Source organism: Chaetomium strumarium (genome assembly GCF_033439665.1).
Source record: "Chaetomium strumarium strain CBS 333.67 chromosome Unknown B0T15scaffold_2, whole genome shotgun sequence".
Lineage (NCBI taxonomy): Eukaryota > Fungi > Ascomycota > Sordariomycetes > Sordariales > Chaetomiaceae > Chaetomium > Chaetomium strumarium.
The window spans coordinates 4,158,460-4,171,340 of record NW_026944430.1 but is presented as its reverse complement, the minus strand read 5'-3'; the positions used below and the strand labels follow the sequence as shown (position 1 = coordinate 4,171,340).

The 12,881-nt window shown below is 57.9% G+C and overlaps 5 protein-coding genes across 5 annotated transcripts; 2 read left to right on the top strand and 3 right to left on the bottom strand.

Annotated features, from left to right (window-relative positions):
• Positions 1-96: 96 nt before the first annotated feature.
• On the bottom strand, positions 97-739 carry B0T15DRAFT_491579 (ribosomal protein L17; the record flags this gene model as incomplete). The annotated part of the gene is made up of 2 exons (XM_062866794.1): positions 97-435; positions 524-739. The coding sequence occupies 2 exons, from the start codon at positions 737-739 to the stop codon at positions 97-99; spliced, it is 555 nt and encodes a 184-aa protein (XP_062724825.1).
• Positions 740-1,215: 476 nt separating this feature from the next.
• On the top strand, positions 1,216-2,202 carry B0T15DRAFT_491578 (uncharacterized protein; the record flags this gene model as incomplete). Its single annotated transcript, XM_062866793.1, has 2 exons — positions 1,216-1,236; positions 1,309-2,202. The coding sequence occupies 2 exons, from the start codon at positions 1,216-1,218 to the stop codon at positions 2,200-2,202; spliced, it is 915 nt and encodes a 304-aa protein (XP_062724824.1).
• Positions 2,203-2,690: 488 nt separating this feature from the next.
• On the bottom strand, positions 2,691-4,202 carry B0T15DRAFT_372583 (acyltransferase 3; the record flags this gene model as incomplete). The annotated part of the gene is made up of 2 exons (XM_062864213.1): positions 2,691-3,189; positions 3,232-4,202. Coding segments are annotated over 2 exons (1,470 nt in total), but the record flags the coding sequence as incomplete, so codon positions are not given.
• Positions 4,203-6,248: 2,046 nt separating this feature from the next.
• Positions 6,249-7,907, bottom strand: B0T15DRAFT_127726 (uncharacterized protein). The gene is made up of 2 exons (XM_062861708.1): positions 7,558-7,907; positions 6,249-7,497 (listed from the first exon to the last, which is right to left on the bottom strand). The coding sequence occupies exons 1-2, from the start codon at positions 7,795-7,797 to the stop codon at positions 6,589-6,591; spliced, it is 1,149 nt and encodes a 382-aa protein (XP_062724822.1). The 5' UTR covers positions 7,798-7,907; the 3' UTR covers positions 6,249-6,588.
• An 854-nt stretch (positions 7,908-8,761) lies between these two features.
• Positions 8,762-11,966, top strand: B0T15DRAFT_509436 (uncharacterized protein; the record flags this gene model as incomplete). The annotated part of the gene is made up of 7 exons (XM_062867784.1): positions 8,762-8,888; positions 9,269-9,315; positions 9,703-9,717; positions 9,969-10,204; positions 10,292-10,349; positions 10,409-10,460; positions 10,573-11,966. 7 exons carry the CDS (start codon positions 8,762-8,764, stop codon positions 11,964-11,966), a joined length of 1,929 nt encoding a protein of 642 aa, XP_062724821.1.
• Positions 11,967-12,881: the final 915 nt, after the last annotated feature.

The window sequence follows — 12,881 nt, the reverse complement described above, 5'->3', positions numbered from 1 at the left end:
AAATGCGTGATGTACAACCCACCTCTTCCATAACCCGATGCTCCAGCAGCCCCCCTTCCCCTACCATAACCACCATCCTGCCCTCCTTTAACTCATTCATTTACTACTACTCTCCGCCAAACCCAGCGTCTGGATCTTATCGACCATCTCCTCGAACTCGTCCCTCCCTTCCTTCCGGTACCGCGTCACCTTGGCGATGTTCTTGCGCGTCAGGTCCGTGTGGCCCTTGCCCAGCGCCCGGTCGCGCGCCACCGCCGCCGCCGTCATGGCGAACCGCATGTCCTTGGGCCCGTCCACCAGCTCCAGGATGGCCGACGGCGCCTGGTCGTACTTGTCCTTGGGCTCGGTCCGCAGCACGCGCGTGTAGCCGCCGGGCCGGTTGAGATACCGCTCGCGGATCTCGCCGAAGAGTTTGGGCATGAGTTCGTGCGGTGTCTATATCATTTCGTATTAATTAGGGAGTTGGATGGGGAGGAGGGAGGAGGGAGGAGGAGGGGTGGAGGGGTGGAGGGGCGGAACTGACGAAGAGGATCCCCTGTGCTTTCCTGCGCGCAATCTCGTCGTTCTTCTTCGCGTGCGTGATGAGTTTCTCGGCTAGCCGCTGCGCTTCCTTGGCCTTGGGCCATGTGGTGTGGATCGACTCGTTCTTGATCAGTGAGGTGACCAGGTTGCGGAGGAGGGCTTGGCGGTGCGCCGAGTCGCGCGACAGTTGCCGGTATTTCATGTGTCCGCCCGCCATGGTGGGCTATATGTGTATTCGCCGGGGAGGATCGTGGGAGGAGGAATTGGTGTTCGGTCGGAGGTATAATTGGCGGTTGCGGGAGCAGGGGGGCTTGTGAGGGAGCTGTTGTCGGAATCGGGTCACGGCGGTCAGGGTGCACGACGGGACTGAGCTCGGAGCAATCCGTGAATTTTTTGGCCGCCGGTGCTGGCGGCAGTCCTGCCAAGATCCGTGACCCACTATAGCCTGGACGCCTTGACAGGGGGCAGCCGCCTTGCTTGACCCGCTTTCAACTTCCGAGCTTCGACGTCACTCACATCATCCTGGTCAGCCCATGGTCAGGCGCAAACACCTTACGCTCGAGGCTTTGGTGGTCCGGCGGGGATTCTACAAGGGGAAAGACAGTCTTGCAGCGAAAGCGGAGGCCAATTGGCCTCAACGATCCTCTCACTTCGTCCGTCTACACAAAGTAACGCATCCCACAGAAACCAGCCATGGGCTTCGTCACAGGTTTCGTATGCCGCCCGAACTCCCGCTCCCCTTTCCTCCCCGAAGTCCAACGCAGACTAACCTTAACACTACTCCAGGCAGGCGGCGTAACCCTGACGCTGTCCATCACCTACCTCGCGCTACTAACCCACACACGCAACCGACAAGCGCAGTCGGCCGTGCTGCGCGCGCAAGCCTCCACGCTCGACGCCCTCGTCCCGCCAGACCCGTCCGTGCCGCTCTTCGCGCGCCGCCGCAACGCCACCGTCCTCCTGCCCGACGGCACCTACCGCCCGCGCGGGAGCCTGCGAGAGCAGGATGGGTCTGGACGACGAGGGCGGGCGGGCGGGCCCGTGACATCGTTCGTCGAGACGGCCAAGACGAAATGGAACAACGAGGTCCTGTCGGCCGTGCACTGGGCGCAGACCAAAGACTGGGGGGCCGTGAGGGAGGAAGCGGAGGAAGGCGTGGCGCGGCTGTTAGGGGTTGAGCTATCGCGCGAGCCGGTGCCCGTACGGGAGGCCGCTCCCCTCGCTCCCACGCGCACTGCAGAATCGCCTGCGGTGCTGGAGGCACAGAGGCAAGACGCTGCTGCTGCTGCGCAAAGGGTGAGCGAGGCGCTCCAGCAGGCGCGGGATAAGGCGGTGGTAGTTGCTCAGGCAATGCGGGACGAGGCGAAGCAGATTGTGTCCGAGGCACGGGAGGCTGCGTCGAGAAGTGCGGAGAAGGCGGAGGAAGCGGCTTCGAGGAGCATGGAGAAGGCGCATGAGCTTGCGGGGCGCACGAAGGCCGCTGTCTACCTGGCGGAAGAGAAGGCCGAAACCAAGATGGATGCCAAACTGCTCCATATGTCCGACGTGGAGAAGGCGCTGGCGGAACGATACGACAGTGCGCGGCGCGAAGAGCGGATGAAGAGGAGTGTGGAGGAGGTGCTGAGAGAGAGGTATATCCCTATAGACAAGAGGGATAACTCTCAGTTGAGGCTGGTATAGCCGGGGGTGGGAGGAGGATGATTGCATCACGACTGCTTAGCTGGGCGTATGTTGGCTGTGTTCAAATAAGAGGTTGATACCTACCTAGACTCGCATAGATTTGAGCGGAATTGCTGAGGGGAGCCCGTCCGCCAGAACACGGGCTGATGTGTTGCTAGAAAAAAAGCCCAACTCTGAACCAAACTTTATCTGGTAGTGATTCCAGGTAAAGCTGACGTCACGAACAGAAGTCTGGCCAAACGCTCACCGGCCTAACATGACCCGAGCTCTCGGAGACTTGTGCCTAATCTACGATATCCAACTGTTGCGGAAGTAACTGCTCCGTTCCAAGTACCGCCTGCAGCCTAGTAATACTCTCCAGTGACTCCCGACTCCTGGCTAGAAAGGAAAACGCAGGCAAAACAACAATGCCGGCTGATGTAGCATATTTACATAACCCCCTCCAAAATCATAGTAAAACTTTTCCTTGCAGCCAACACTGACACTTACTACTCAGATATGGAACATCGCTTCTCAAGCCATTTGGCAAACCTCACAACAGGCGCGTCTACAGCTCGCCAAAACACATCTGACACCCAGATCACAATCGGCACCACAAAGACAGACGCCAGGAGAAACCCGGCAACGTACGCCCTGCCCTCGGTACCCGTCAGCCCCCACGCCCACCGCTCAAGCGCATATCCGACCGTGTGCAGCACCGGCCCGTGCATCAAGTACACCGCATAGCTGATCCGGCCGAGGTACTGCACCACGGCCAGATTGAAGAAGCGCTGCCAGCAGGCGGAGCGGCCCACCGCCAGCACGAAGATTACGGCGCCAAAGCTCTGCCAGTACCTGTGCTCGTCTCCCCACCACTTGGGTATCAGCTTCGTGAGATAGACCCAGCCGGGTGTCTCGGCGCCGCCCTCGTCGGGCTGCGACATGAAGTACAACCCCACGATGCTGACAGCGATCCACCACAGCGAGCGTGTCGCCGTGAACCGTCTCCTGGCCGGAGCCGGCGACGGGGAGTTGGAGCGGCTCGTCGACGCCGACAACAGCCCCGGCGTAGGAGAACAGCAGCGAGAAGCCGAAACAACAGGGAAGTCATCACCACCACCACCACCATGCGCGCCCCTCACGACATCGGCCTCGGCCAACACCATCCCCGCATAAAACAGCACCATCTCCCACCTCTGATTCCAGTACGAGAACCACACCAACCCGGCCACCACAGCAAGCCTGACCGCCCTCCTCAGCCTCGCCGTGCCGACGATGGTGAGGAACAACGCCATCGAACAGCGGAACTCGACGGGGATGGTCCACAGGTGCACGTCGAGCGCCATACTCCCGCCAAACGGCGCCCAGTCCCAGACATGCACAAACCCAAGAAGCTGCCGCGCCCAATCGCCCACCTGCTCCCCCAGCGTCTCCGTGCGCGGGCCGTAGTGGTGCTCCTGATGATTCCGCACGTACCGTGCATCGTAGGCAAACTCCCTTGTCCACTCGTACAGCCCCAGCCGGACCATCCCGACAACCATGAGCGTCGACACGGCGGGCGGCAGGAACAGTCTCACGGCCCGGCGGAAGGTGAGACTGGCCATGGTGTCCATCAACTTCCCCCTCCCGTTCCCCTTGTTCTTCCCATTTTGTGTATGAATGATGATGAGCCGGAGAGGTTTCAGAGAGAGCGCGTACCCGGAGACAACAAAGAACACGCACACCATGGGCGGTCCCGAGAAGAATAGCCGTAGAAAGGGCAGCTTGAGCAAGTCCCTGTGCTCTGCGCCGCCGCGGTAGCCGTATCCGGGGGCGATTGCGAAGGCTGTGTAGGCGTGGTGGCAGAAGAAGACGAACAGGGCGGCCAGGCCGCGCATGCCGTCTAGGTAGGCGGTTGGCCCAGCCCCGGTCCCAGTGCCAGTACTAGCGGTTGTTGTTGTTGTGGTTTGCGAGAGACGAGGGTGGTGGAGGAAGCTTGGAAGGAGGAAGAGGCCGGTTCGGAGGAGGAAGGAGCGGAGGTGGGTTGGTGTAAGAGTAAGGAGATGTTGTTGTTGTTGTTGTTGCCGGGATAGTGGTGGTGATGATGATGATGATCGCCATCGTGGTAGGAAGTTCTCTTTGGTATAGGTTGTGGAGTGGAAGAAGCGGGAGTCGGGGTCTGAGGCTCGTCTGACGGCATCGCTTTCGCTGTCTGATGTCGAGGAGTTGTTGGCATCCACGAGTGTGGCCTTTTCCTCGTATTCGAGGTCGTGTATAGGGACGAGGTGGGTGTCCATTTTCCTTTTCGAAGAGGCTTGGAACGGCGAAAGAATGTTCCGCGGAGATGATAACCAAGAGCTAGCTACCTAGCTTTGCTAACTTGGAGTTGTGGAAGACACCACAGAGATAGTGAAAAGCGTATCTTGGAACGCAAGTGAGTAGAGGACGGGCCTCTCACACGTAGAAGAGAAAATTAGATAGAGGATAGCTTAGTGCGATGAGCTGACGATCGCTGCGTATTGCTTGCCCTTCTTGGGACACTAGTTCTCCCAAGTCACTAGATGAATACGAGTCTAGGAACAGTGTGCTCCTCTCAGACTCTCAGACTAGCCAGATCGAGAGATGATACAGCGAAACAGGAGGTAACTGAAAAAAAGAACGAGGCACAAGGGGAATAAACGAACATACGCGACAGCAGAAAGAACAGGCAACCACTTGGCTGCGTTAGGAAATTTCAAGCACCATACCTCGTCACAACTGGATCTCTCTACCACCGCTCATATTGGGCGGGTCGGGCCTATTCGAGCCCCTGCCCGGATGATGTAGTCGTCCGAAGTCTGAAGCACCGCGCCGCATGCCGGACGGGCTCACGCTCTAGGTTTGGTGCGTTTGAGGATATGACCCGGCCCCGATGGCAGGTCGTAAGGATGAGTGTAGGACAAAGTTGGGCCGCGCTGGGCCACCTGCAAATAGATTAATTCGACAGCCTGTGTCCCGCGAGCGTTAAGGGTGTCAGGGGTTTGCTGAGGTGTATCGAGCCGTAGATCCCCACAGTCCCGGTCCCTACCTACGGTACCTACCAGATATATAGGCAACATCATTGAACCGACTTTCCAACGGCGCCACAAAAAGTGGTCAAGTGGTCACCACGGTGCACCCGCAACGCCACGGCGTCGTAGACCCTCTCCTTCGAGATGGCCTGGGTTCGATTCCTATCCATACCCAGCGAAGTAAAATCCCTGGAGGGGAATTTTCGTAGCCACCAACCTCCCTTGCCACAAACCAATGGGGAGCTTGGTGGTGAGCATTTTCCTCTCCTAAGGTATCCCATCCAACCTTTCTTGTTATCCGCCACAATGCATTTCATCCATGTTCCCTCCCATCACACTGTTCCCAAGCACTGGCATCGCCTCACTCAAACTGCTGCCCACAGTCTCCGACAACACACTCGCGGGGCGCCCCGCCGGCGCGCTCTCTCTCTCTCTCTCACCCCAACCAAGGAACCGGATAACAATCAAGATGCTGATCGAGATAATTCGACGGGCGGCTCTTGTGTGGCAGGTTCTCCCAAGTCTACAGACATTTTAGCCCACCTACCTACCTACCTGCCTCCCAGAGCGAGATCTCAGAGGTTTCACAGGCCCAGTTTGAGCGATAAGAGATGGAGAAGCCCCATCCCGATACGGCCGGGATCTGAAAGGAGTCTTGGGAAGACGAAGGTGACCATAGTTTCTTTTCTGGAGCCGTGAGTGAGTCACCATGGGGATATGAGGTTGCATGTCCCACCAGCGTTGAATTGTACAACTTCCGTACGTTTGTCTTATTGTCAATGTTGGTTTGTGTTTGAAACTCTGTCTTAGGTTGATGTGTTGGTGCCAGGGGGACGTTGGCCTTGCAGTCGGCGATCTCCCGAGCCAAGAGATCTGAGGTGCTCCACATACGACCCACTTACCCCCCTGCAGTCCGGCAGATCCATCGACTCGGGCCGGAGCCTCGCCTTGATTCGCTGAATGCCGATTAGGTTGGAAAAGAAGTTATCGATTCTAACCTGGAAGCTTTGCGTATACACTGTAGGTAGGATCCTTTAACCGGTTGCGCGCGCACTTGAAGGTCCTGGCCAAAGACAGAGAACGACGATCGTCAGCGGAGATACGTACGAAGTATATTTATACCACAGTATGTGCCTTCGGCGGCCTATAACTTCGGCCCAGTCGACCCGCAACGGTAGGTGCTTTTTCCAACCCGACCTGAGAGATCCGTAGAGCCCCAAACTTGACAGAAAGTGTTCCAGAACATATGTACGTGAAACCCAGAGAATGACAGGACGTCTAATAAACGATAGACCCGACTCTCGGCCCTTGCCCAAGCAACCGTGTACTCCCAAACGCCCAAAACTCCAATCCTCACGTCTAACGCCCCTCGCCCTGGTCAGTTGTCCAGCCAGTCCAGGAACTCGGGCACGAAATAGCTGATGATGATGGTGGCGCCGGCTCGGAGAATACCTTCGGTGCTCTCGAAGGCCATGGTCTTGAGATCAAACACGCCCGCCTTGGCGGCCGCGTGGATCATGGCAAACTCGCCGCTGACCTGGTAGGCGGCGATCGGCAGGTCCCTGCCCAGCTCCTTGGCATCGCTGATGATGTCCAGGTACTGGCCCGCCGGCTTGACCATGATGATGTCGGCGCCCTCGGCGATGTCACGCACGATGGCGCGGCGCGCCAGGCCGCGACCCCCGGGCGGCAGCTGGTAGCACCGGCGGTCGCCAAACGAAGGGGCCGACCCGGCGGCGTCGCGGAAGGGCCCGTACAGGCAACCCGAGAACTTGGCAGCGTACGACATGAGCGTCACGCTGTGCACGATGCCCTCCTCGATCAGCTTGAGCTTGATGGCGCGGATGCGGCCGTCGTTCATGTCGGACGGCGCGACGCAGTGGGCGCCGGCGCGCGCGTAGGCGACGGCCACGTCCGAGATGCGGTCGACCGACAGCTGGTTGTTCAGGCTGCCGTCGTCGCGCAGGATGCCGCAGTGGCCGTGCGACGTGTACTCGCACAGGCAGACGTCAACGACGATGTACAGGTGCGGGAAGCGCTGGCGCAGCAGCCGGATGCTACGGATGACGGGGCCCTCCGGGTCGTCGGCCGCCGTTCCCAGCGCGTCCTTGGTGCCCGGCCGCATCGGCACGCCGAAGAGGATGACGGACCGCAGGCCCTTGTGCACGAGCGGCTCCAGGAAGGGGACCAATCGGTTGATTCCGCGACGGTATTGGTTCGGCAGCGAAGGGATGAGGACTTCCTCGTCATCCTGGTCCGAGATGAAGAGCGGATAGATGAGCATTGACTGGATGTAAACCGGTTAGCCCGCAATGGTCAAAGCAATCGCAAGGCAATGCAATGTTACCTTCGTAAGTTGCCGCTCGGCTTGCCATGACCTCGCCAGCGGGTGGCAGTAGCCGGCATGGAGCTGGCTTGCGATGTCCCCCGAAATGCTCACACTGGTGGCGGCGGTGCTCGTGTATGACTTGGCGAGGGAGAGGTGGGAAGCGCGGTCGTCGATGGTCGAGACGGAGGCATCGGCCCGTCTCCTCGGTGCGCTCGAGTCACGGAGCGACAGATCCTGGACGAGGCTGGAGAACGACATTTTTGTCTGGTCGCGAGAGTCGACTTGAAGGTTTGGAGAGGAATTGGAAAAGAGCCGAGCGGTCTATCGAGGAAAGTATGCTCTGGGGTAACTCGCCGTCAGCTCCCGAGGTTGACAGATGTGCCGTTGAAAAACCCTCGGGTCTTGTGGCTAAATCGGGATGGCTGAGCAATCTTGCGCAATGCCACGGTGTTGATTGACTGTTCCTGACGTTACACCGATGACTCCGCCTCTCCGCCCTGGAGTTGACCGCCGAACCGCTGAAATCGCTGAGATGATCTCCTAAGGCAATCGGTGCGGACAAAAGAACAAAAGAGTTCCCCGGAGTTGTAGAAAATACTGAGTAACCTCCGGAAACCTGCGCCCGAGAAAGTCCGCCCAAGGCCGAACGCCGAACTGATGAGGCGATTTGATCGGGAGTTTGCGGGGTGGTCCACTTGCGACATCTCCTCGGGATTCGCCAATCAGCATGCTAGCATTTCAAAGAGGCTTGGCGCTTGCTGAGGTAACCACATGTCAACGATGTAAACAGTCTTGGCAAGACCCCTTTTTTCAGTTCCTCTATGTGAAAGCCCCGAACTGCACATGGCTCTGAGATTCACTTCTTGATTCGACATGACTTACGCTGCTTACTGGCTGAGTACAATGAGCGGATCATCAGGCCTATTCTTCTGTTCGTGCACTCTCGGAGCAGTTCAAGCTCATTCCAAAGAGCTTTTATCTGCTGGGTGGTGCAGCTGTTACTGCGACATCTCAGGGGAAGAGGACGATGAGTTCTATATACTCCATATCTGAGCAGACATTTGACTGAGACTCAGGTGGTCACAGCTGGCCTACCCCTTTTCCTAATATCAAAGAATGGAAGGGTTTTTAGTTCAAGCAAATCGCTCCAAAGCCAGCCAGTTTTCAATGAATCATGTAGGGGGGTGAAGGAGCAGAATCGAAATTTACCAGGTACAGGAAGATGGGGCCGCCGCAAATCGAACATGTGCTCCTACAAAGTCCACAGCAGGGCGGCGCATGTGGAGAGTGTCGGGAGCATTTTTCACAGCTCGACCACTACGCCATGAAGAGTTTCGTGGCAACGTCGGGTGTGCAGTTGCATTGGTAGTTGGAAGATGAGCTCATTGAGCTGCTCATATACCGTACCTTTTTCGCCACCCACTGGTATTGGTTACCTTAGGAGCTTAGCTCCAATGAAATTCCCAGGGAATCCCAGGCTGAAAGTTTCTGGTTGTCAAGTCTTGAAGCCGAGCAGCAGATGACTAGGTACGTTAGGTAGCAGTTGATGACGGGAATGAACAAAATATCATATAACGTAGATCTCCTGGAATCCAGGGTCTAGCATCACAGCTACACCTAAGTTTCCACCGCTTTCCCTGGCATTCGGACATTGTGTTGATCACCCCCTTCTTCTGTTTGAATTCCCGTGATGCCTGAACTAAGATCAGTACACTACTCACGGGCGTAGGTACCGTTGCCGGGTTGACCTACATCCTGAACTGGCTCAGAGCAAGCGTAAGTATCTTCACATTGATGGGATTTGGCTTATTTTCCTGGATCCGGATCCGGATGTTGTGACCAACCTGTACGACTTCGAGCGCTCTCTGGACAATGTGTTGCTCTCTGTGATGGATCACTCGGGTTCTACATCCATCACCTTTAGCGGGATAGTCCGGATAATCGAAATCACCAACAACTCTCTGTCGACCAGGCTTCCTATCCGAGTCTCAGAAAGTTGCCTCCTACATCCCCCCATAGCCCATGTTTGTGGAGATACGTCACTGTGCATGCGAGGTAACCAAAGTTATGAGTAGAGTCGTGGTGCGATCCACGTGTGGCTTGCTTGGGAATTGGGAACACTTCATTCATGAAGGTGTGTAAGTTGCTATCAGCGCGGGGTAGCATGGCGATGGCCCAGTATGTGCCTTTTCGCTCGTTGCTTGAAAGGGGCACCAACTTCCCAGTTCTCTGCTGCAAGCGATGCTGAATCTCCTGTGTTTAGAAGCGGTAGGCCTCGAAGGAAGCGATATACGCGATGATATGGGGTGCCTTGGTTGTGACATGGTCGTGACTCTGCGCCGTTTAATCCATTCCCGCGTTTGCTCCCATTCTGCCTCTTCGAGGGCTTTGCTTCACACCTTACTCTCTGCAACTTAACTCTCCAACAGATGGCGTTCCCTCAACCGACCCCAGTTCTGCGGCACCAAACAGCTACCGGCATTGCTCCAAACACATCCCGATTGCGCTTCACGTTGCTGACCGGCCTCGGCTCCGGGAAGGCCGGTCTGTTTTGCACGTCTGCCGGTCGACAGCCGGTTGTCAGGCGGTCTCGCGATGCCACGGGATCGCGCCATTGGCCGCCGGAACAGCCGCCCTCGCGGGATTCATCAGATGAACTAAAATGGTGAGAGGGGAACCGACGCGATGCGGGTTTCCCTTTGTCGTGTGCCTCGACAGAAGAAGCTCTTCGTCTCTTCTTCTCTTTGCGAAGCGGCACTGGCACTGTCAACGACCACACCGGTGGTCACAAAGTCGGCTTTCGAAGTTCGGTAAGTTTATCTCCTCACGACAGTAACAGTAACACTCGCTGCTACTCGCCCCTCGCTAGCTTCCGGGCTGCGGGTGTGGCGACGATGATTTCTTCGCTCTCCGTCACGAGGGTCGGTTCCGCTGGCAGGAGAGGGGAACAAACTTACACCCAGATCATCGATGGCTGCTGTTTTGGATGCTATTGTCTGCTGCGCATGCTAAGTTGCTAACCCGTCGGCACAGAGAAACAAGTCACCATGAGCGCGCACACGTCGTTGGGAGGGGGTTCACCGGGCGGGACCGGGGGTTCTCTTGGTGGTGAGGGCTGCGGCGGGACTCGGATCCCGCAGATCGTCGTCGAGAAAGCCTCTTCGGGGGCTTGCTCCGACGTTTCTTCCGCGGGGTCTCCGGGCCCGGCTCGGGGCGCACTTCTCCTCCCGCCGCTGAGACCCCCGCCGGTGGCCCCCAGGCCATTCAAGTTCACCACCTCGTCCCGGGCCGACGAGGAAAGAGACGGTCCCGGTGCTGCCAGAGGCGTCCCGCCCTCTGCCACCGAGCCGTCGCAGCACAGCCAGCACGGCATGGGCATCGGCGTGCGGCGCATCCCCGCATCGCGCACGGAGGCGGCCCGGCACGGCGGCATCTGGGATGACAGGTTTATCCCTGTCACCCAGCTGGCGCCCTCTGCCGGGCCCCTTCCGGCGTCGCAGACCGCCGGGCTGCTCAACCCGCTGCGGATGCACCCGACGACGCTCTCCCGGTCTCCGTCGACGCCCCTCCCCGCCGGCGAAGAGGATCCCGCGGCGGGGGTGCGCCTTCACGGTCACCCCCCGCTCGTGGACCGCAAGGTCCTCGAGAAGACGCAGCAGATGCTGGCCGCGCACCAGGCCCTCAAGGGGGAGGGCCAGCCCGCGGCTGCCTCCCTGCGCCCACGCCCCGGCCCCAGCCCCGCCGACGACCCTCCAAGGGGCCTTCTCCGGAAGGTCTCCTCCTTCTTCTCCTTCAAGAAGAAGAAGGATGCGCTGGCCCCCTCCTTCTCCTCCTCCTCCATTAAGAGGCACGAGATCCGCCACCTGACCGGTTCTCTGTCGTCTCTGGAGCTGTTGCCGCCCGCCCCTGTCCCTGCCTGTGCCCGTGCCCGTGTGCGCGACACCCAGATCCGCGTCAACGAGGCCGACAACGTCCAAAAGCGCGAGAAGGCGCTCAAGGTGCTGGGCGAGACTCCCCAGCTCGTCGCTCCGGTTCTGGCGCCCCATCAGAAGACTACTACTCCTCCTACTAGTACTAGTCCCGCCGAGCCCAACGACACCATGTCTTCCTCCGTCCTCTCGCCTGCGCCACCGCCGCAGCCACCGACCGGCTCGCAAAAGCAACACGGCGAGAATGGTGTGGAAAAGAAGCCGCCGGCCACACCGGGCATTGCCAAGACTGCGGCTCCGGCCGCAGAAACAGAAGGGGATCCGTTTATCTCGGGCCCGTCGCCCCGGCCCACCGACTTTGAGAAGCGGCTCCAAGCCACCGCTGCTGCCGCCACCTCCTCCTCTGCCTCCTCCTCGATCGTCTCTGTTCCCCAGGACTCGTCGGCCCCGATAGCTGCTGGGCAATTCCCTGAGTATCCGCCTCCCGGGTGGATCTAGAACACTCTATTTTGACTCTTTAAGTGGCCGATCACGTCTCACGACCGAGAGGATTCAGTTGATTTTACTTTTTCGTTAGCCTAATGTTGCGGAGTTCGAGGTCGCGGGGATGGAAGGGGTGTTGTTAGTGCAAAGAGCATCTGGGTGGCGATTCCCAAGGAGTTTCACGGTGTTTCACAACTTATGACCCTACCATTCGGAAGAGGTTTCTGGCATGGGGTGAAGCCAGCATTTTGCCATCACCATCCGGCGGTTCTCGCTTTTTGGTTTTGGACCGTCACTTCGTTCTGAAGAGGTCTTCGTAATGACGTGAGGGAAGATTCTACCAGAACACCCGGCTTTCCCCACCGTTCAAAGAGAATCACGACGTCGAGACTTACATTCCTTGGCGGCATTTTGAACTTCGGAAGACGTCGACATCGAACCAGCGGAATCCTTCACCGTTCACATGAGCCTTTTCACCGGTCAAGAGAGTATGGCAACGTCACGGCTTATGACCCCTAATTCTCAGAATGATGACGGCACGGTAATCGAGGGAATTGTATCCATAACAGCAGGCTTTCTTACCACTCAGGGAGATCTCGATATGACGACTTAACAATCCTTCATTCCCAACGGTTCGGCGATGACGGCAAAATAAAAGCACAACAGCCGGAACCTGACGACGACGACGAGAACAAACTCTGATTTTCTCTTTCTCTCGTCCCGCACGGCATCCATCATTCCCGCATGCCACGATCCCCCCCTGTGGAAATCTCCTACCAGTTCCTGAAGTCAGGTTGTGTGTTTTCTTTTCCTTTCTGAAGGAGTCTATACCGCCATCCAATCAATCACTCGTCATGCAGTTGCACACAACGAAGTCGATTCATTCCATTCATGGACCCGTCCACACCAAACTTAATAAGTCGACAATGG